This window comes from Pongo abelii, chromosome 19 (genome assembly GCF_028885655.2).
Source record: "Pongo abelii isolate AG06213 chromosome 19, NHGRI_mPonAbe1-v2.0_pri, whole genome shotgun sequence".
Lineage (NCBI taxonomy): Eukaryota > Metazoa > Chordata > Mammalia > Primates > Hominidae > Pongo > Pongo abelii.
This window is the reverse complement of record NC_072004.2, coordinates 79,558,377-79,582,607: the sequence shown is the minus strand read 5'-3', so window position 1 is coordinate 79,582,607 and position 24,231 is coordinate 79,558,377. Positions and strand designations below refer to the sequence as shown.

At 43.6% G+C, this 24,231-nt stretch overlaps 1 protein-coding gene across 2 annotated transcripts in view; it reads left to right on the top strand.

The window, feature by feature from the left end:
* Positions 1-1,329: 1,329 nt before the first annotated feature.
* Positions 1,330-24,231, top strand: part of ERN1 (endoplasmic reticulum to nucleus signaling 1) — a 90,845-nt gene continuing 67,943 nt past the window's right edge. The window contains exon 1 of one of the 2 annotated variants that reach the window (XM_024235381.3): positions 1,330-1,549. In XM_024235381.3, the coding sequence (XP_024091149.3) occupies positions 1,496-1,549 (54 nt within the window). In that variant the 5' untranslated portion in view covers positions 1,330-1,495. The remainder of the gene's footprint in view (positions 1,550-24,231) is intronic. The other variant, XM_054537255.2, reaches the window with a different exon arrangement.

Here is a 24,231-nt window from a genome sequence, read left to right as displayed (position 1 = left end):
CATGCAGGTAACATTTTTCAAAATGTCTCTACCGTTTTCACAGTTGCCAAGATTCTTCCCACTCTTACAGAGGTGTGTTGGAGTCTCCAGCATGCGGTAGGGATTAGTCCCTTCATTGTAATCCAGGCCAGGGGGTTAGGAATGGGGAGCTCTATTTGCAGGATTTGGGCTTACTGTCATTTTTGTCAGTTTTAGTTGGATAAGATTGACCACAATGCACACAGACTGGACATTTGGCCAGTCCCCCACTACTACTTTGTTGTTTTGTCTAGGATTGCTTATTCTTTTCCTTCAAACCTGAAAAATCTTAGGCTCTCATATGAGCAAGTCAGGAAAAATTAGAGAATTTCATAGCCGTTTTCTTTTTCTCCTGGGATAAGTTAGATACCTTTCCTTGGGCTCCAAATCTCAGTTTACTGTCTTTCCTTGCAAAAGACGTGTCCTCCCTCCCCATGTCCCTCTCAGTGGAGGCCAGTGCCAGTGACCAAACAGCTGCCGAGCTCTTTAACTCCAATTAGTACTCCACACCCTCACATAGACCTTGTAAGAGGCCTCAACCCACCCACTCCCCCCAACGAGTTGTGACGCAGACCATCTCAAACTTCGCATCCACACGTGTCACATCAACGCACGTGACACAAGTGGCCGAAGTGGTTTCCTCCTTATAATTTTTGGTGAGTGACTTGGCCGTGGTTCATTCCCAGCGGAACTGATGGCTGTTGGATATGACTTGAGGGGAATTCCTGAGGGCAAGGAAAAGGAAGAAAGGGGCCCTGGAGAAGACGAGGCACAGCTGGAGAACCCTAGGGCTGTGAACACTGCGACTGCCGCGCGGGGCAGCTGCGCCGTGTTTGCTGGAAGCCTCCGGTAGCTGCTGAAACCTTCGCTCCGGAGGTCGCCTCAGTAAACCTTGCCGATGATTCCACCACGGCGGAAAGACGAAAAGGAGGCTTCTAGGCACCCGGGACCGCCCGTGTCCCGCCCTTTTCCCCGATGAAGTCTGACGCGGCAGGTCCCTCGGCAGGGTTAATGGGACCGCCTGGTGGGGCATTGCTGGTCTTTCCCAGCCACAGACAAGCTTCGCGCCTCGATCCCCCAGCGCTCCCAGACGCTGGATGCCGAGGCCTGGTCCTTTTACAGCCGCCGCCGCCTCCTGAGCGAAGCCAGCCAGATGCCAGCACCGCCTTCGGCCCCGCCCCGAGCCAGCCCCTCCCACATCCCCGCCCGGGGCCCGCCCTCGGCCCGCCCTCATCTCCGCCCCAACTCCGCCCCGAACACGCCCCTAGATTGGCCCCGCCCCGTCCCCGCCCCCCAACCCCGCCCCGACCGGAAGAAGCCGCGGCACCCAGCGCTTATAGGGCCGGGAATGGGGGTGCCGCCGCTGCCTAGTCAGTTCTGCGTCCGCTGAGGCTCGGTCACCGCCTCGCTGTCGTCGCGGCGCCCCCGCCCCGTCCTCTGTCCGTACAGCCCCTGGAGCCAGGGCTGAGTCCTCGCCATGCCGGCCCGGCGGCTGCTGCTGCTGCTGACGCTGCTGCTGCCCGGCCTCGGGGTGAGTGACCGGGGAGCGTGGGGTGGAGGACAGCTCGCGACGGCTGGGTCGGGGCCGGGGCAGCGTCGCGCCGCCGGGGCTGGAGTCCGAGCTGGGAGCGCGGCGGCGGCGGCCAGAGGCCCCGTGCGCCCAGCCGTGGGAGGCTCGGGCCGGGCGTAGGAGGCGGCACCGGGCCGGGAGAGCTTCCCTGACGGGAGTCGCGGCCCCACCGAGGCGTCGGCCGCCCGAAGAGCCTCCCAAGCCAGCGCGGCTGTCACGGGCAGCAGCTCCCCGGACCGCGCGGGCTCGGGCGCAACTTCGTGGCGTCCTGGACGGCACTTGGGGGTCCCAGAAGGCCCCGGCCTGGGGAGGCCGCCCACCTGCGGGACCCTCCTCCTCGCGGGCGGGCGCCGGCGCTGCCTGGCGGGGGCCGCGGAGGAGCCGAAAGGGCGTTGGGATCCAAGGGAAGGGTCTGTCCTGCGCTTCGAATCCTTGTTTGAACTTTTTAAAAATTCGGAAACTTTGGGGAACGAATGCAACAGGGAGTAAGGACTCTCACCCGGGAGCTGGCTTCTGCCACTTGCCCTGCCGGTTTCTTGGTACTGGGAGGCTGCAGGCTTCCTTCTGTGCGCCGAGACTTCCTTGAGCAAGTGGAGCTGTGGGAATTGCACTCTTGGAAGATCCCGCATGGGTTCGAGGTGAGGCCGCTTCAGAACCTCAAATGAAAGACTTTCTCCTCGTGGGAGAGCACCTGGGGCCATCAGAAATGTCTTTTCATCTTTTTCTGGAGGAGACGAATGATAGGGCCTGGTTTACATTCATTTAACTCCTTATGACCTTCACTCAGCTGTGGATTTGGGGGCACTTTGTGGGAGACTTGGCTTTTTTTTTTTTCTTCTGGTTGGAAGAACCTAAATTAGCGAATGTTTTTCACAAAATGTATTGTTCAGGATGTGAGCCTGGCAAATTTGTCCGTGTTCTGTTTAATGACCTCTTTAAAGGTACTGTGTACTCTTTAATAGGGATATCATGTACCAGGTGTCCCAGTAGAGAGCACTGACATGTGTGTGCCTGCGTGCCAGCCACCGTGTGAACTCTTTGGAGGTTTTGCATTTTAGGTAAATAACTGTCTGTACTCTTGGAGTAACAAGAATTTGGAAACAGGCGAAGTAAATAAATAAGGTTGCCTTTTTCAAATTCAGGTTTGTTTTTTTTTTTTTTCAAAAAATAAAGGAAAATTTGTAGACTCTTTATAATAGAAGTTGTGGAAGTTAAGTTTTTCTTTCAAATAAAAACCCCACTTTTACAACTAAGGTCAGGTTTTGAACTTGAGCACCTCACCTTGGATTGGTAACTACTGCCTGGCATCTGTTCACAAATGAGGGTATAAGCAGAATGACCAAATGTTCGACAAGGAATTCGATAATTTCATATCGTCAAGGGATAGGTGTATAATGGTTTCCTTTGCCACATCTTTCCTTTTGCTACTTTTTCACTGGATTCTAGTGTTTGGTTATTGAATAACTTAGGCTAAAGAGCCAAAAATAACGATTTAGCTATAGTTGGAACTATAGTTTCAGTTCGTGTAAATATTTCCAATTTGTATTTAGAAATCCAAACTTCTCAGAGTTCGTGATAAAATATTCCAGACCCTTATCAAAAGGTTATAGTTTAGTGTAACTACTATTTAGGTGAAAGGTCAGGCCGGGCCGGTGGCTCATGCCTGTAATCCCAGCACTTTGGGAGGCTGAGGTGGGTGGATCACTTGAGGTCAGGAGTTTGAGACCAGCCTGGCCAACATGGTGAAACCTTGTCTCTACTAAAAATACAAAAAAAAAAAAAAAATTAGCCGGGCGTGGTAGCGCAGGCCTGTAATCCCAGCTACTGGGGAGGCTGAGGCAGGAGAATCACCCGAACCTGGGAGGCGGAGGTTGCAGAGATGGAGCCACTGTGCTCCAGCCTGGGTGACAGAGCAAGACTCTGTCTCAAAAAAAAAAAGAGAGAGAGAAAGGTCAGAATTTCACTCCTATAATTTTCTCCCAAGAGTTTTTACCCCCAAACATAGTAAGAATTATTATTTTAAAATTGTAAATGAAACTCATAGCAAAGTTTGCAGTTAAACCAGGCAATAGTGATGTGCAGAACGCAGTGGGTATAAAATCAGACAAACCTGAGATCTAACTGGTCACTTGCTAGCTGTGCCCTAGGCATATTCTTTTACTATTAGTACTACTTCTTTTTTTTTTTTTTTGATATGGAGTTTCTTCGCTCTTGTTGCCCAGGCTGGAGTGCAATGGTGTGGTCTCAGCTCACTGCAACCTCTGCCTCCCGGGTTCAAGCGATTATCCTGCCTCAGCCTCCCGAGTAGCTGGGATTACAGGTGCCCGCCACCACACCCGGCTAATTTTTGTATTTTTAGTAGAGACGTGGTTTCACCATGTTGGCCAGGCTGGTCTCAAACTCCTGACCTCAAGTGATCCACCCACCTTGGCCTTCCAAAATGCTGGGATTACAGGCGTGAACCACTGCCCCCAGCCGTGATTTTACTTCTTAGAGACTCCTTCCTGATAGGTGAAATGGGGACAGCTAACATGTGAAAGAAGGCACCACCTTCACACATGCTTAATAGATAATAAATGTAAATTCTCTTTATGCTCCAAAGATGCTTTTTACTCTAAGTCATCATTTTTTGAATGTTATACTATGCCTCTGCAAGAAATAGTTTTTGATATTTCTCTTTGATTGATGTCGTAACTATTGCATTGGAGGCAATACTGTGATTTTCTTTCAGTGTGTGTCTTATTGAGCCAGACATTGACTCATTATGAGTTGAGACTTTAGGCTACCAGATCCAAAACGCAATAACATTGGTATTATTAAGCACTTGAGGCTGTCTTTTGTTAATCCAGAATGTGCTTATTTAGTCAGTGAGTTTTTCCTTTCTTCCTAGACCTATATCTTGCTCCTAGAGTTGGTTAGGGTTACATCATCACTGTCAGCAGTCCTCATTTTATGGTGTTTAGGTGCCACATCTCTCAATTATCAAAGATATCAGTACAATGTGAGGCAAAGTACCTTTTTTTAAAAAAGCTATAATATATCAGATTTCTTTCATTTAGCCAATATTTTGGTTTTAGAGGGAGGTTTTTAAAAAGTCACTGAGAACTGAGGATCATGTGTGTATAGAAACACTGTAATCTGATAGATGAGTCTTAACTAGCAATGTCTTTGCTTATCATTTATTCTGACAGTGATCACCTGCATTAATTATCCTAATAGGCGATATCAAGTGTTTATATACTGAGGCCATAAGTAGAATGTTTCATTGAGTTTGTTATCAGGGCTGCTGATCATGAAATTAAACTGTAGTTGTGCACATGTGTATTGTTTCATTAACTTGCCTGCCTACTCAGCCTTCTGCAGTAATGTAGCTTCTCAGAGCACAGGAGAAAAATGTATCCGAGAGTTATTCCAGAGAGAGTTCAACAATAGACCATATTTCCGAACATAAATCCAGTGAGCCGCATAAAAGTTTCTTCATGTCTGGATGGAAGGAATAGTGTCACTTGCATGGGTCCAAGGGTTTCATTATTTGCCTGCCCCAGATTTGGACTCCATTTTTCAGGTGAAAGAATCCTTGGATAACTGTTTCATTTTCATAGGAAATCTCTTTGGTTTCGGGATCCAAAGTAATTTGTAGGTTCAATATTTTGTAGGTTTTATAATCAAATGTTCTCCCTAAAGAGATGACATAGGGAAGAAAAGCCTAATATATCATCTTAATAGATTCATTTTTATTATGCACAAATAACTCTGGGCTTGTAACCTAGGAATATGATTAGAGTGTGATGCTGGCTTAAAAAATAGGACTGGTGAATCACAGTTTGTGAATAATAAACATACTGGTTGGAAATATTTCCCAGACGCAGTTTTTTTTTTTTTCCTTTCTGTCTATCTTTACCTATATCCCATGTTTGGTTTCAAACTTCCCTGCCTTAGAGCAACACAGCTGGTTTTAGACAGTCTCTATATCAATATCTTATCTTTGCTCGTGTACAAACATACAGCAAATACAACAGTATAAAAATATGATGTTATCTATTTTTGTTCACTTTTTCCCCACAGAACATCTTCTGTAACCCGGTAGGAAATGTTCTGAGTACACCATCACATTTGTCACTTTAGTAGCACCTTAGTAAACCATCATCCATGTAAAAAACATTGAGCTTCTCAGCCGGGTATGGTGGTTTGCACCTGTAATCCCAGCACTTTAGGAGGCCAAGGCAGGCGAATCACTTGAGGTCAGGCGTTCGAGAACAGCCTGGCCAACATGGCAAAACTCCATCTCTACTAAAAATACAAAAATTAGCTGGGCAAGGTGGCATGCACCTGTAATCCCAGCTACTCAGGAGGCTGAGGCAGGAGAATCGCTTGAACCTGGGAGGTAGAGGTTGCAGTGAGCTGAGATCGCACAACTGCACTGCAGCCTTGGCAACAGAGCGAGACTCTGTCTCAAAAAGAAAAACAAAAAACAAAAAACATTGAGCTTCTGTGCCCAGCCGTGGGTTGGGGACTGGGGTTATAACTGATCAGGGTTGATGTGGTAATAAGCTGTGCTTTGCCTGCCAGTCATCTTGCTGTGGCCATAGGGATCATAAAGAAAGGCATATTTTCATTTTTTCAATTATTTTGTGTTTGGTGCTTTCTGTATGATAACAGGGGAAGATTTTTTTCTTTGAAGCATTATCTCAAAGTAATCATATTCATTGTAGAAAAGTTAGAAAGGATAGGTAAGCCTAAATTAAAAAATAAAAAACAAGCCTTCTATTATCTTATTTTCCAAACATTACCTCTATGAAGATTTTAAACAATTTTATTGAGATATAATTCACCTATCATCACAGTTCACCCATTTAAAGTATACAGTTCAGTGGGTTTTAGTGTATTGACAGAATTCTGCAATCATCACCACAGTCCATTTTAGAACATTTTCATCATCCCAGAAATAAACTTCATTCCTATTAGCTGTTACACACCGTTTCCCCCCAAACCTCCTAGTCCTTGGCAACCACAAATCTACTTTCTGTCTATAAATTTGCCTGTTCTGGACATCTTATATAAATGGAATCATACATTATGTGGTCTTTTGTAACTGGTCTCTTTAACTTAGCATCATGTTCTCAAGGTTCATCCATGTTGTATAATAGCATGTGTCAGTACTTTGTTTCTTTTTATTGCTGAATAATATTCCATTATATGAATATACCACATTTTATTTATCCATTGTATTAGTCCATTTTCATGCTGCTGATAAAGACATACCGGACACTGGGCAATTTACAAAAGAAATAGGTTTAATGGACTTATAGTTCCACGTGGCTGGGGAGGCCTCACAATCATGAAGAAAGGTAAGGAGGAGCAAGTCACATCTTACATTGATGGCAGCAGGCAAAGAGAGAGCTTGTGCAGGGAGCTTCCCATTTTTAATACCATCAAATCTCGTGAGACTTATTCACTATCACAAGAATAGCATGGGAAAGACCCACCTCTATGATTCAGTTGTCTCCCACGGGGTCCCTCCAACAGCACATGGGAATAGTGGGAGCTACAAGATGAGATTTGGGTGGGGACACAGAGCCAAACCATATCATCCATCCATTGAGGGACATTTAGATTGTTTCTGCTTTGGGGCTGTTAATAATTCTGCCATGAACATTTGTGTACAAATTTTTGTGTGGACATTTATTTTCACTCTTCTTGGGCATATATGTAGCAATGAGATTGCTGGGTCATATGGTAATTCTTTGTTTAACCTTTTAAGGAGCTGTCTGACTGTTTTCCAAGGCAGCTGCACTATTTTACATTCCCACCTGCAATGTAGGAGGGTTACAGTGTCTCTTATACCCTCACTGATACTCGTTATTACCTATCTTTTTAATCTTAGCCATCCTGGTGGATGTGGAGTGGTAACTCATTATAGCTTTGATTTGCATTTCTCTAATAACTAATCTAATATCTTGACATATGTTCTTTCAGATGCTTTTCCTGTGCACATATTTACAGGTAATACTTTTCTTCCCCGCACTGGAACATATAGATCTGTGTCAATCAACTTAATTCTGCAACATTATTCTTAATTGGCTGCGTAGTATTTCTCTGAATGGAATGGATGTACCATAATTTGACCACTCAATCATTTAGATATTGAGGCTGTTTTTATTTTTTTTAATTTTTTTCACTACACAGATATGTTTTTATTTTCATTATAAAAATTATAACAATGTAATGAACTTTCTTGTTGCTAAACTCTTGAATGAGTTTTAACTGCTTAGTTATTTCCTTGAGATAGATTCCAGGACTGAAATTTGCTGATTGTATGCAGTATTTTACAGCCCTCTCCCCCAGCCCCTAAGCAATGTTGAGTGTTTTAAAAACCACAAAACTAACCTTAAATTGTTTTTATGATAGGCGGTTTAAAGTATGCCATTTTCTTTTATCAGTGGCCACTTTCTTTTAGGAGTGTAGACTTTAAAGTTGGATGAAAATGGAATGTTTACATTTTGTTTATATTTTGAAGATGTAAATAAACCAAGGCAGTCTCTGGATGATACCTTTTGTACCTAAAAGCTATTGAGAAAATGTTTTATTTGGATTTGTTAAATGACTCATTTGTCGGGTCCTTTGGATTGCAGTGGTTTCAGATCAACTTTCTAGGAGATGTGGCACCCATGAGCACCCTGAAATACCTCGGGATAATTCTGTGGTTTTGAGGGTAGCCTGCCCCCTACAGATAAGATTCTTTGTATGGTCGATTGTGAGGCCATTTAAAATTTTGCCTCAAGACTGTTCATAAATCAGAGTTGATACATTGATTGTCCCTTTTGGAGGCTGCAGTTCTTAAAACATGTGGCTGTTTTTCCTAGGAATATTAAAGTACCACTTGATAATAAAGTAATACCTTTTGCTGGGATTATCTACCTGGAAAAAAAAAGAGAACAAAAAAATAAAAAAATAAAATGTAATATCTGTGGTGTTTTATTTTTTGTTTTGTTTTGCTTTTCCTGCAAATATACCTGAATTTATTCTTCCAAAAAAAAATGTGCCTTTCAAAATAATCACCCTTTGGCGTGAGTTTATGGGTTATTGAAATCAGTCTTAAAAAAAATTTCCAGTTAAATTTAACAACTTATCTAACCCATTTAATAATTCAACTTTAAAACAAAAAGGAACCTTTGAAAACAAATATTTACTGTTAAACCAGTTATCCTTATACAAGTTAAAACATTCTCCAATTCCTTCCAGCCTTTGCTTAATAGGACTTTTACGTGATTCACACTACACTTTTGATCAAAATTGTTATTACCCAGTTTGATCACACAATTTATTGAGGACACTTGGATTTGGTTTTCAGCTATTTATTAAAATGAAATCCATCCTAAAGTGAGCAGGATTTTTACCATTTAGGGGATTCAAAAGTATATTCTTTGAAGGGAATTTCCAAAGAATTCCAGAAATATTTTGAGCCGTAGAAGCATGTATGAATAGATGTGTAGCCTCCCAAGATAACTGGAATCAGAGTGCATTAGACTGCGTGATGGGCTCTCAGCCATGTAGTCCAATGAGTCTCAATTTTTCCCCCTCTAGCTGCACATAAGAAATATGACGCACATCCCTCAGTAACAGTATGAGCACATCAGAACCTAGGAGGGTGGTGCTTGGGGCACCCTCTCTCAGGCATTACCCTCCCCTCCCAAGCTGAAAAAAATTACTACCCTGCTCTGTCTTCCAGAGCAGACAGATGGGAAAAGCCAACCAGCAAGGGCTGGTAACCTGTCCAGGGCCATGTGTGAGTGGCAGAACCAAACCTTAAACTTGATCCTCCTACCTCCCTTTGAAGAGCAGCCCCTGAAGTGCTTATGTTCTGGTGCGTATGTTGGGACAAACCAGTCTGGCTACCCTCAGTCATACCCTGAGGAGCTGACCAAACTATGTGGCCGTGAAAGAAGGATCTAGAGAAGGTCTAGACCAGTAGGCTTTCTTGTAAGCTTCAGGAAAATACCCAGATAATGCTCTTTTTCCTCCATTAAGAATCATGGCCTTCTACCCTTTGTTGCAGTTGTGCGAAGATGCCATTTTGAGATGGGAATGCTGCCTTCACCTGAGAGTCTCCATCAGGGAAATTGACCATTTTCAACTGTAGAGGCAAATCCAGAATCATGGAGAGAGTAGGGATTAAAAGCCTGCTCGGCTGGGCACGGTGGCTCATGCCTGTAATCCCAGCACTTTGGGAAGCTGAGGCGGGTGGATCGTAAGGTCAGGAGTTGAAGACCAGCCTGGCCAACATGGTGAAACCTTGTCTCTACAAAAATACAAAAATTAGCCAGGCATGGTGGCGGGCACCTGTAATCCCAGCTACTCGTGAGGCTGAGGCAGAAGAATCGCTTGAACCTGGGAGGCGGAGGTTGCAGTGAGCTGAGATCCTGCCATTGCACTCCAGCCTGGGCAACAGAGACTCCGTCTCAACAACAACAACAAAAAATTGCCTGCTAAGCCTAATTCACAGTTTAAGCTAATTTCTTTGCTTGGAGTCTAATAATATCCAAGCAGGTGCATGTTTTCAGTAACATCTCACCTAGTCATATGTCTGAAAGAACAAAACTGAAAGTTCTTTCCTTAGAGGCCTTTAACCAAAGCCGCTCTTCTCTAGCTCAGTCACAGCCTTCACCAAGAAGTCCTGAAAAGATAGAACTCTTGCGTTACCATGCTGGTTCTGGGTGTTTGCCTTTGCAGAGGCGCCACCTGCCAAGCAGTTCTGGCACCAGGGAGCAGGTCTGTGATGACAGGAGAGAGACAGTGGCTGTGACTCTGGCTCTTAAACCACAATGGAGGGATTCAAGTTAGCTTAGGTAGCTCTCGGAAGAGACTAATGAGGGAAGGAAGGAGCAAGGGGGGCAGGAAGGTGCCCCTGGGAGTGTGTCTCACTTCCCTTGCTGGTTCACCCGAGAAGGCAGGAACCCTGGCTTGCTGATGGTGGCATCCTCTGTGGCATTTAACGTGGCATGCTGGTTATAACCACTGTAGGGGGCACTCAGCAAATATTTATTGAATTCTTCTTTGAGACTCATTAAGACCAATAAAGGGGCTGTATTATCATCAAGCAAGTGGGTTGTGGATGGGGGTGGGAGGTGTTGCTTCAGCTATATTTTATATTCTTTAATGGGATTGCACCAGTTGTGTGTCTTTCTACAGAACTAGAGGAGCTTTCAGGATATTTGCGTGGGTGGACGTGACCCATAGTGTATAGTGTTCTTTTGGTGGGCTCCTCTTATCAGTAATGAGATTAATTTTTCCATTGCCAAACCCTATGAGGTAAACGGTTTGTGATTATTTCATGTCAGTTTCATTTTTCACTCAGCATGATGTTTCACTGTTAAAAAAATGAACCTTGGCCCAGAGTTGTCTTCTCATGTATTAAACATGACTTCTTTTGTTAGTAGACTAATTTATAATTATAATTCAAAACCATCCCATTCTCCAGTGGATTATTTCCCCTCTCTCTGTCAGATGAAGGAATAATTGTTTGTCTGGGCTGCAGGAGTGTCTGTCATGGAAACCGAATTTTTCTGTACATTCTCTGAACAAACAGTGCTGTCACATGCCTGGAACCTGACATCGTCATTGATCTCCAGTTGAGTCAGAGGAGTTTGTTGACCAAGGTAAATCAGATCTCTCTTCTCTTAAAGCAAATGGCCGATGACTCCTGAGGGGCCACTAGGAGTGAGAGAATCACCCGTACAGGGGGCCACAACTGTGGCTAGGAATGTGTTACTTGAGGCGGTGCTTCCCAGCCATGACTCAGTCACCTGGGGAGCTTTTTAAAAACGCTGTGCTGGGGCCCCATCCTAGGTGAATGAAATTGGTATCTCTGGGAGTGGGGGCCAGCATCTTTTCTTTTTTTAAAAAAAGTTTAAGGCCAGGCACAGTGGCTTACACCTGTAATCCCAGCACTTTGGGAGGCCAAGACAGGAGGATCACTTGAAGTCAGGAGTTTGAGACCAGACTGGGCAACAATGAAAGACCCCGTCTCTACCAAACAAACCAACAAAAAATATTTTAAGGCCCAAGTGACTCTGATGTGCAGCCAGGATGAGGCCTTCAAGTAATTTTTGTACCTTAATCCTGGAAAGAACAAATGCATCTCCAAATTCCCAGTCACGTCACAGAGCACGGGACCAGACTAGAGACAGCATTCGGCTCATTTTACAGAGAGGTTAGGATTGTTAGAGTCCGCTAGTTAGTGTTAGAACTAGAAATAAAGTGCCAGGTGCAGTGGCTCACGCCTGTAATCCCAGCACTTTGGGAGGCTGAGGCGGGCGGATCATCTGAGGTCAGGAGTTGGAGATCAGCCTGGCCAACATGGTGAAACCCTGTCTCTACTAAAAAAATAACAAAAATTAGCCAGGCGTGGTGGCGCGTGCCTGTAATCCCAGCTACTTGGGAGGCTGAGGCAGAAGAATCGCTTGAACCCAGGAGGCAGAGGTTGCAGTGAGCCAAGATCCCGCCATTGTACTCCAGCCTGGGCAACGAGAGTGACACTCTGTCTCAAAAAAAAAAAAAAAAAAAAACCTAGAAAAAAAGGAACCTAATATTACATTTTCTCTACTGTACTATATCATTCAACTTTTAAAGAGCAGGTAATTTAATGGATTTTTTTCTTTGAATACAAACTGTTGAAATTGCTTTTATCAGCTTTAATGGGCCTTATATTAAAACATATTTAGTTACTGAATTGTAAGATGTTTAAGTGTTTATTTAAAGTTACCCGACTTATGCTTGTTTATTTATTTATATATTTGTTTATTGCCTTTTCCATATATTAAGAGGCTTAAGAAATCAAAACAATATTGTTTTCCAGGTTCCTTCACAGTATCCTGATGGGTAAAATCATCTTCATGGTTTTAAAAGAACCTTCTGTAACAAAAATGAAGTAGCCAGTGGGAGTGAGGAGAAGGGATTTGTAGAAGGAGTGAGTTAGTTAAAGCACAAGAAGAAGCTTGTGAAAAAACAGGAACTTTCCTATCAGGGTGGGAACGTATGTTTTGGAAGCAAATGGTGGGAGGGTGCAGGCTGTGACACTCCCTTCCCCTTTTCATGTGAGAGCTGGCTATTAAGCCTCATTGCCTGAGTCAGGCAGAGTTCCCTCGAAGGGTTTTTATAGCAGGTGCCGAGTTGACAAGCCCAACTGTAGAACACAGGAGAGGACCAGTCAGTTGTCTCAGCCCCTGGACCCATCTCAGTTGTTTCTCAGAGGATCTTTATTAGCTGGTTTAGAAACAAGAGGACACTTGCTTCCAAGCATCACATTGAGTAGACTGGACCAAATCCAAAGCTCTGCTGGAACCAGGTTGACAAATGTCAGTAGAATTGGGAGCCCGCTCTTTGAATACAACCTTGGAATGGGGCTTGGCACCTGGCCTGAAAGCGCTGTGTGGACTCCAGCACCAGGGCTGTTTCCTAATTTAACTTAATGCTTAAAGGAAATCCCAAGTGGCAAACCAGTTCTGCACTCCTTGAGCAGATAGGCATTTAGCTGTTTTTAAATGTAAAATCATTTTAGCTGTTTTTAAATGTAATCATAGTGTCAGTATCTTGTTTCTATATGTGTTTTTGCCCCATGTGATGAAATTGTGTGCATTCTTTCAGCAAGTGAGAGTCCGGAGGTTCTGTACTAGCTAGCTGTGCAACTTTGGGCAAATGAGTTATTTCCACCTCTGCTTCCTCATCTGTAAAACAAAGCAGTGGAACCAGAAAATCTCTTTGGTGGGCCTGTTTCCAAATGTCTTCCCAAATTAGGATCACCATTTAGGTGAAAGCGACTAGTCCCCCAGCCACCTCTTTTTCTGGTGCAGCCTCATACGGGGAGGTAGAAGATGGGAGGGCTGCTTTGCTCTGAGCCTGCCAGCTTCCTAGCTCTTGAATGCAGTGAATTTCATCTGTTCATCCATTTATTTATCAACTTTTTGAGTACATATTTTATGCCAAGCACTGTTTGAGATGCTTGGGACACATGAACAAAACGAAGATCCCGCCCTCATGGAACTTCTACCTAGTTGGTTGAGATAGACAATAGCATGGTAAATACATTATATAGAATGTGACAAGGTGATAAATTCTGCAGGGGTTGTAGGGGAGAAACATAGAGCAGAGCAAGGGAGATGGAGGCCTTGTAAGTTGCCACACACTGTGGTGTGGTTTCATTGGCTGTCGCTCACCTGTCTTGTATAGGGCCTGGGGCCCTCCCTGACCACTGTACTCTCGTAGACTAGATCCCTTCCTGCACTCCAAATAGCACCACCTCACTTAGTGTTGGGGTAATGTACAGGTTGGTGCTCCCGTTTGTTTCTTGTCTAATCTTCTGGAGGACTGGTGTTGGTAGTCCTCAGGTATGTCTGAAAATCCTGAGCAAATATGAGGGACTGAGTATGAACATTGTTGATTTTTCTTTACTTTCTATTTCTTTTTTCTTTTCTTTTTCTTTTTCTTTCTTTCTTTTTTTTTTTTTTTTTTTGAGGTAGAGTCTCACTATGTCACCCACACTGGAGTGCAGTGGCGTGATTTTGGCTCACTGCAACCTCCACCTCCCGGGTTCAAGCGATTTTCATGCTTCAGCCTCCTGAGTACTGAGTAGCTGGGATTACAGCCATGTGCCAACACGCCCAGCTAATTTTTGTATTTTTAGTAGAGACGGGGTTTTGCCATGTTGCCCAGGCGAGTCTCAAACTCCTGGCCTCAAGTGATCCACCTGCTTTGGCCTCCCAAAGTGCGGGGATTACAGGCATGAGCCACTGCGCCTGGCCACATTGTTGATTTTTTAAAAAATTTTTATTTATTTATTTATTTATTTATTTGAGGTGGAATCTCACTCTGTCGCTGAGGCTGGAGTGCAGTGGCACGATCTCTGCTCACTGCAAGCTCTGCCTCCCAGGTTCACGCCATTCTCCTGCCTCAGCCTCTCGAGTAGCTGGGACTACAGGCACACACCACCACACCCGGTTTTTTGGGGTTTTGTGTTTTTTTTTTGTATTTTTAGTAAAGATGGGGTTTCACCGTGTTAGCCAGGATGGTCTCAATCTCCTGACCCTGTGATCCGCCTGCCTCGGCCTCCCAAAGTGCTGGGATTACAGGCATGAGCCACCGCTCCTGGCCACGTTGTTGATTTTTAAGGATAACATGATAAGACATTAAATCCTGTCAGGGAAACCTCAGAAAACCCCCACAACTCAGAGGGGTCAGAACCAACCATTCTTTGATTTCTGTGATGGCTGTGCTTCCAAATACACAAATGGGTATGCGTGTGTGTGTGTGTGTTATTTTTTTTTTAACATTAAATAAGATTACATTTTTTTCCATTGTAGAAGTATTTATAACATCTCCCGATAAATTCAAATGCAGTAAGAAAGTTGTAAGAACAAATTTGGGGAATCTCTGACCTTTAAAGGTACTACCTCATTATGAGCAATCCAGTGACCTTATTCTAGAATTCTGTTAGGGTTCGTTTTCCACTTGCCATGAGCTGGTTTTGCAAAGAAGAAAACGGTTTCCTTTATATGTGGAGATTAAGAACAAGTTTATCTGTAGTTTTGGTGCTCGAGTAACTGGGAACCAAGCCACAGTTGCTTGTAAAACGGACCCTAAGTTATCTTGATCTTGATGGTTCAGTGCTTGGAAATCTCTGGGGCTTTCGGTGCCTGGTAAAAGTTCAATCACTTATCTGATTTATGGTTGGCAGAAGAAAAGGTATCACCCTTTCAGTTTAGGAGATGGTTGCTTTTAGAGTCTATAGTAGGTATGTGTGCCTGGGAGTCAGCCACCTGGTCCCACCTAACATTAGTTGATTTTCGTGGTATTTATTTTCCCCATCCTAAACCTTAAAGTGAGTCATATTATTACTAATTTCTAATGTTGCAATATTTTGAGATAAGCAGAGACACTTAGATGTTGCAAGACCAGGATTGGAAATGACTGTGTTCAAAGGCATCAGGACTCCTAAACTCTCTCAAATTCTTATGTGGATTTTGGGCATGTTTTGATTGGTTGGGGCTAGAAGAAGCTGTAGCAAAGCCTGAGGAGAGATGAGGGTCTGGTAAGTCATGGATCGTCATGCTTCAGAGCTGCAGCCACCATCCACCTCAGGCTTCTTACTTTCTCGGAAACCCATGCCCGGAGAAATCTAATGACTTGCCCAGAGCTCAAACCAGAACATGCATCTGTGTGCCCACCTCATCTTCTGTCAGCTTCATTCACCCCAAAAGCATCTGTATGTTCCAGACTCATGAGGATACCTGAGGAACTTTGGTTTTGTTTTTAAACCAAAGAGTTTTGAGATGATAAAATAACAGGTTTTGGAGCTATATGGACACAGGTTAGGGCAAGGAGTGAGAAGACAGCTGAGCAGGGTAGGGTGGGACCAGACTTGGAACTGCTCTGGGCAGGACCTGGGTATGCTGCCAAGTCAGCTTTCGGGAAGCTCAGCCATGGAACTTGCCATCTTTTTTTCTGCATTACACGACTCTCCTGCTAGACGGCAAACCCCTTGAAGGCAGGAGTTTTACAGGCCTTGGGGCAGCATTCCCTTGTGTGTAACAGGACCCTTCTTTCTGTATATATGTAGAATAAGAGTCCAGCCTAGGGGCGGGGTTGGAGTAAGTGAACTAGCACACAGGAGTTGAAATAGAAGAGTCAGCCAACAGGAAGAAGTATGAGGCAGGGAGTGCCTGGAAGAGATTGGCAAATCCTGAAGTCCTTGCCAGCCTACTTGAGTAATGTGAGACCATGAGCCAATGACTTACCTTGTCCTGTAAGTTTAGTATCCCCAAGATTTCTGCCTCTTGTAATGAAAATAGTCCTGGCACTGACTGCAGGTACTGTGCAGATAGGGAGCCTGGAAGATTAAAAAGATAGGAAGGTACAGGTTTAACTCCTCAGCCCTTCAGAGGGAGCTTTCTGATTCCATGCATGATGGCTAGTCAGAGAAATGGCTCCCCCTCAAATGAGGAGTCTCATAAAGCAAGAAAACCTGCATTGGGGTTTGTCCTGAAGGCCACATTTCATCACAAAAACAGCCATATTTACTACACTCTCCTACGAAGTTCTGATGTGTTCTGCTAATATTCAGCTGTAAACCAGCTAGGCAACATCAGTCGAATGTTAGTATAAATTAAAACACTGGAGGAGACTCACCGAGAGTGTGAACAGATTGTGGTTGGTGTATTACACGCCTCACCTTAGGGAGAGTGCTTTTTTTTCTTCCAGGTGGCTTTACAACAATGTGAACGGCAACCTTCCTGTTCTTTCCTTCAGCTGCATAGATAACAAATAAGACACGTAAAAAAAGATTCTGACTCTTGTGGCCCACTCCATTCTGGGGCTTCTGCCCCAACCTCACTGTGTCCCATATCCCCTCTGCCTTCCCTGTCCAGCTACACTGGTCCACTGGGTTCTCAAACACAACACATTCTCTGCAGTCTCAGAATTTTGCATAGGCTATTCCCTCTGCCCAGGAAATTCTTCTTTCCTACTCCCTTTCCTATACATCTTAACTCAAACATCATTTTTAACACTGTGCTTCCCCCACCATCACAAGACCAGATGCTCTTCTTCTGTTATGCTGTCGCAGTTTCCAGTATGTCCCTTTCATGGCACTTACTACAATTTGTCATTTTATGTTTGTGTCATTATTGATTACTGGGGTCTCCTATTGGACTGTAAGCTCCATGAAAGCAGGAAACCAGATCTCATTTGTTGTGATTAGATCATAGTGTCTCATACAGTTCTTAATGAATAATAATAACTGACACTTACATGATGCTTACTGTATATTAGGCCCATTCTAAGAGCTTTACTTATGTTGACTCAACTCTCCTTGCAACAGCTTTTTTTTTTTTTTTTTTTTAGCATTTACCTTCTTATTACAGTCTTTAAAAGCCCATGGAATTATTCTAGGGACACAGATGACTTTGTGGCATAGATTTAGGTAAAGGTCGCCGGGCACGGTGGTTCACACCTGTAATCCCAGCACTTTGGGAGGCCAAGGCGGGTGGATCACAAGGTCGGAAGTTCAAGACCAGCCTGGCCAAGATGGTGAAACCCCGTCTCTACTAAAAATACAAAAATAAGCTGGGCATGGTGGCGGGCGCCTGTAATCCCAGCTACTCGGGAGGCTGAGGCAGAGAATTGCTTGAACCCAGGAGGCGGAGGTTGCAGTGGGCTGAGATCTCACCACTGCACTCCAGCCTGGATGACAGAGTGAGACTTTGTCTCCAAAAACAAAACAAAACAAAACAAAAAAATTGCCTGGCGGCATGGTGGCTCGTGCCTATAATCCCAGCTACTCAGGAGGCTGAGGCAGGAGAATTGCTGGAACCTGGGAGGCAGAGGTTGCAGTGAGCCGGGATCATGCCGCTGCACTCCAGCCTGGGCGACAGAGCGACACTCCGTCTCAAAAAAAAAAAAAGATTTACGTAAAGGGCAAAATGCTCTGGAAAAATAAAATGTTAGATATCAGAGAGATTTGGCCATAGCTGGAAATGTTTAACTCTGCGAATACTTGGAGCCACTAATTATGTATACTTGTTTTATTCATAATTTGTAATGGTCTAGGATAGCAAAAGTAATGCAAATCATGGTTGAATTTAATAAAATGTTTTTAACCTCATCCTAAAATATCCACTGATCCATCTCATTCGATGGCAATATGCAGTGGTTAAGGGAACATAAAAACAAACATCCACACAGCTGCACAATTTTCATGAAAGTCTATCTCATTATTGGTGGGAGTAGCACATTTAACAGCTTAAACATATAGGTCACTGCATGATGCCGCACTGGTAACTAGATAGCCAGGGAACCAACTAACCAGTAACTGTTAAAATATTTAAAATACAGCTTTTGTTTAGATCATCCTTTGGATCACCTTCTTGGGAGAAAAGCCTGCTAGTCACAGTGGAAATATATTAAGGCCAGATCTTCGGATATCCATTCCCAGAGGTTTCTTTCAGCTAGATTAAGCCTCCACCTCCAGAGCACACCCAAGTTTGTGGTCTCCAGCATTGATGATCTCTTGTCTTACCAGAGCAGACAGTGTGAGCCTCACACCAGGCCTAAGAGTCTGTGTGTAGCCCACTCCAATTAGACTAGAGTTGGTGACTTTTGCATTTACTGGTTTATGATAAAGGGTACAGATGAAGAGACGCATAGGGCAAGGCATGCGGGAAGGGGCATGGAGCTCTCATGCCCTTGGGGAATGCCCCACCCATCAGGAACCTCCGTGTGTTCAGCTGTGCAGAAGCTTTTCCCAACAACTTTTTAAAGTTAATTAGCATTATCCCCATTTTATGGATGAGAAACTGAAGGCAGAGAGGTAAGTGATTGCCTGAGGTGGTCTGGCTCCAGAATCTACCTTTTTAACAACCACATTATACTGCTCAGGAACTACACTGAACTTAACAAGTATCTATTGAATCGTTTAGCAGCAGCATCATAGGTGAGTTTCCAAATGATTGAAATACAATCCCATAACTTAAAATGTAGTAATGTTTACTGACAGTCTCCTCAGCAGTTATACTCTGCTTCCTTCTTCTTCTTCTTTTTTCTTTCTTTTTTTTTTTTTTTTTTGAGACAGAGTCTCGCTCTGTCACCCAAGCTGGAGTGCAATGGTGCAATCTCAGCTCACTGCACTGTCCACCTCCTGGGTTCAAGTGATTCTCCTGCCTCACCCACTCGAGGAGCTGGGATTACAAGCGTGTGCCACTGTGTCTGTCTAATTTTTGAGTATTTAGTAGAGATGGGGTTTCACCATGTTGGCTAGGCTGGTCTTGAACTCCTGACCTCAAGTGATCTGCCCACCTTGGCATCCCAAAGTGCTGGGATTACAGGCATGAGCCACTGCACCCAGCCACTGCTTCCTTCTTGAACACCATGAGCCAAACATATTTTAACTCTTCCTTAATTATTCCTGATTGTCTCCTAGCACCAGTTGTTACATTATTGCTGTCTGCCCATGAGGGTAAGAGATGAGTAGCAATGGAGGTAAGAGATGAGGAGCAGTGGATTATCAGGTTTTTGAGTTTTGTTTACTTCCTGATGATTTCTTTGGCTGCCACCAATTTTTTTTTTAATTAAATAATCTCCCTTAATATTTGTATAACTCTTACTTTTGAAATTCTCAATATTTGTTTTGCTTTGTGTTTAGAAAGATGTTGCTATTCTTCAGTTTTTAAAAGAAAAAACAAATGTGGAAGCTTAGCCACCTTGCCCCACAATCCAGATGCCCAGGTCCACTTCTGGGACCTAGAGAAGATGGTGATAAGATTGGATGACCTGGCCGGGCGTGATGGCTTATGCCTGTAATCCCAGCACTTTGGGAGGCTGAGGTGGATGGATTACCTGAAGTCAGGAGTTTGAGACCAGCCTGGCTAACATGGTGAAACCTCGTTTCTACTAAAAATACAAAAAATTAGCTGGGCATGGTGGCATGTGCCTGTAATCCCAGCTACTCGGGAGGCTGAGGCAGGAGAATCGCTTGAACCCAGGAGGTGGAGGTTGCCGTGAGCCGAGATTGCGCCATTGCACTCCAGCTTGGGCAACAAGAGTGAAACTCTATCTCAAAAAAAAAAAAGAGATTGGATGACCTCCAGGCTAGGCAGAAGCCTGACCGGGGTAGTGACTTTAGAAAGAGAGATTCCTGGGAAAACTGAGAATGACAGCAGAGAATATCCTTTATAGGATCATTATAGCCATTCCACAATGTGTACATGTATCAGAACATCATGTTATATACCATAAGTATATATAAATTTTATATGTCAATGTAAAAAATAAAAACAAACTTTTAAAAAATATTTTATAATATGGTCCCTTGCCCATTCCTGCCTGGGGCAGCCATTTTTCCCTTTTCATGAGGGAGTTCTTCCTTTGATGTCTGGAAAGGCCTCCTCTTTGAGCCCATAGGTTTGCTATCTTCTGGTTGGTAATTCTTTCCTGCTTCTGTTTCCTGCCGACCACTTGATAAGCTGGAGAAAGCAACGTTGTTCGCTCTTGGCCGGTTCCTCATGCTTTGCCCCTTTTTCTGAGTCCTGTTTTCGAGCCTCAACTCGGAAGGTTTGGTTGTGCCGGCACAGTCTTCCCAGCAGTTTCTTGTGCTTTCCAATCTCTATTCAAACGTGTGAGGATGCATAAAGATCGCCTCTCAGGGAAGCCTAGATAATAGAAAACCTGTGCTGAAATTACAGAAATCTGATGTAATATTGACATGAAAAAGTCAGTATCAGAATATGCTTTCTTTTGTGGGAGCATCTTATTCTTACCAAGTGAAGCAGTCATAGCTTACTGTGTGGGGCCCATCAGTTTATGCTTGGTCATTAAAATGGTCCTTACAGTTCAAAGGAGTTGTCCTGTGCTGATCAGTAATGCGTGTTTCCTTGGCACTGACATTAAAAGAATGTTGGCTTCATCAAAGGAATTGGCAGTGGCTACATTATCATCATCTTCATCAAAGAACATTTTTTAAAACCATTAGAACTGGGCTGTTCAGGAGATCTATTATATAACATGGTGACTGTAGTTAATAACAACATATTATATACTTGAAAATGGCTAAGAGAGTAGATTTTAAATGTTCTCACCACAAAAAAATGATAAGTATATGAGGTAATGGATATGTTAATTAGCTTGATGTAGCCATTCCACAATGTATACATACATCAGAACATCATGTTGTACACCATAAGTATATATAATTTTTATATGTCAGTGTAAAAAATAAAAAACTTTTTTTTAAAAGACTGGTTTGGGTAAGTGTGTATTGTAGGAATTTTTTTTATGGTGGCTAAAGCTGTGACCTTTGACCTTTTGTTGTGTTATTCCCACCCACTTAGATGTACAGTGGGATCTCAGGAATTTTCATGCTGAACATTTTTTAAAGACCCCTCCCTGTATAATTTGCAGTGCCATTTGGTATATTGGGTTTCTATAGAGACTCTAAAAATTACATTTTGGTCTCATCCAAAAGATCCAACCCTCATATCAAAGTGGAGTGCTGATCTTCATCTACCCCAGCAGGATTCAAAGGGGGAGCTTCAGGCCTGAAGTAATTTAGGCTTTGGCCCTCAGTGAACCATGATTTAAAGTAGTGAAATTATAGTGTGGCATAGTGGGCAAAAGGACTAGACGGGGAGGCGGAGACCTTGGTTCCAGTCCTGTGTCTATGGTTAACTGTCTGTGGTGCCCTGGGCAAGTCACTTCACCTCTCTGAGCCTTGATTTCTTTTCCTGTGAAATGAGAGGGTTGGGTAAGGTAATCTCTTCGGTCGTTTTCATCTCAAAAATTACACATCCCAGAAGCAGCAAACAGTCCCTACTGGTTGATCTGCGTTGTGTGGAGCCGCATGGACTTAAAGGATTATCCAGCTAATTGGAGAGAGGAAGGTGGTATGGTGGCCTGGGCCGGTAGAGAAGTGTGTGATCCTCAAATCAACTTCAAACAATGGGGGTCCTGGCTGGCAGAAGTCAGTCAAGCCAGATATCTCAACTCGGGGTGTATTTCATAGTACTTCTTTTCTAGCCTAAAGTTTGGCAACATCTGGCCAGTGTAGGTAGCAATTATGTCATAAATACAGTTGTTTGTAGATAATTTTAATTTAACTAGAGTATTTTTCCACTTTCTACTTGACTCTCCTGTCTACTCCTCTACTGTCCCCTGCAAGAAATTCCTAACTAAATATGAGGAGCAAAATTGACAGTTTCAGATTAGTTGCTGTTACCAGGACTGAAAAACTTGGTATGTAATTAAATTTTTTTTCCCTTGGGGTTTCTACATGAGGACTTCTTTTTTTTTCTATTTTTTTTTGAGATGGAGTTTCCCTCTTGTCACCCAGGCTGGAATGCAATGGCACGATCTTAGCTCACTGCAACCTCTGCCTCCCGGGTTCAAGTGATCCTTCTGCCTCAGCCTCCCAAGTAATTGGGATTACAGGTGCCCGCCACCACGCCCAGCTAATTTTTTGTATTTTTAGTAGAGATGGGGTTTCCCCATGTTGACCAGGCTGGTCGCGAACTCTTGACCTCAGGTGATCCACCTGCGTCGGCCTCCCAAAGTGCTGGGATTACAGGCGTGAGCTATTGCACCCAGCCAGGACTTCTTAATAGTAGATCTAACTGCACATAAGTAGACATATTCAAATGGATAAAATTTGGCCTTTTGTAAGGCTGATGGTGCACATACAAATTTATAGTCTGTCAGGCCTGTATTAGTTTAGTTTGTTTAGGATGTTTCTCCATTAAAGTAAATTAGCCCAATACGTTTCTCGGTTGTTACTAGATATCAGTTGATGTTGTTTCCCTTTAGCAAAGACAACAAAATAGACTAGTGACACCTGCATTCTAAAGCTCAGCCACTAAATGAGCATGTAACCTTGGGTTTCAGTTTTCATATATGTAAAGTGTGGGATTTGGCTTAGCTCCCCAGGTATCCTGAGGGACCTTAGGGATTTGATACCACCCTAAGAAAAAGGGCTTGTTTTCCTAACCACATCAGGGAAAAGGATTTCATGTAGCACCATTCATGTCCAGATATATTTCTTCTTCCAATGATGGCAATATAAGATGATGGCAGAGCAACTACGAACATAAACAGAACTGCAAATGGTTGAACTCAGACACTCAGCCCAGGCCCCAAAACCAGTTTGGGGGGAACTATATTCACCTATTATAAAAGTAGCATACCTTTGCATTCAGGAATACAGTGGATTTATGAGGTACTTTTTTTTTTTTTTATCAGATCTATTAAAGGAGGACAGTAGCCTAAACTGAAGAAGAGTCCTAACTGTCTTGGGTGGTGGTTAATTACACCATACGCCAGACTTGCCACAAACACTGAAAGTTTAACTCTCTCAGCTGCTTAGTTTGGAAACCACACAGTGCTGTTCAGTTAGGCCTTGGCCTTTACTGCATCCCAGCTAGACACTTGACTCCCATCCAAAGCAAATGTCATGGTTGCCTTTATTGACTTAATATCAGGAAACATAATAGTCGATAGACTGGTTAGAAGGAACTGTATGGTTGATGGATTATTGCTGACCTACACGCAGGTAAACGAATTATAACAGAATTTGGAATGATTTACTAGTGGACTGAAATCTTTAAAACAGTAAGACTTTTGTTTGTGTCTATGGCTGATGTTTTAATTCGGTTCTGAATGTTCTTCCATAGACGGGAGATTAAAAGTAGTGAAATTTCTGTTACTTACTGTTCAGGTGGCTGCATAGAAATCTCCTTATTTGGGTATAAGTACTTTGCTGTAGTATGTGTAAATGAGATGAGGGTCAGGGAACAGGGTTTATTTGAATAAAAATCTTTTTTGTAGGCCAGCTGGTCAAGCCTGTAATCCCAGCACTTTGAGAGGTGAGGCGGGAAGATTGCTTGAGCCCAGGAGTTCAACACCAGCCTGGGCAACATAGTAGGACCCCATCTCTACAAAAAATGAAATAAAAAGCCAGGCATAATGGTGCATGCTTGTAGTCGCAGCTACTCGGGAGGCTGAGGTGGGAGAATCGCTTGAGCCCAGGAGGTCGAGGCTGCAGTGAGCCATGATTTGTGCTGCCGCACTCCAGCCTGGGTGACAGAGCAAGACCCTGTTTCAAAGAAACA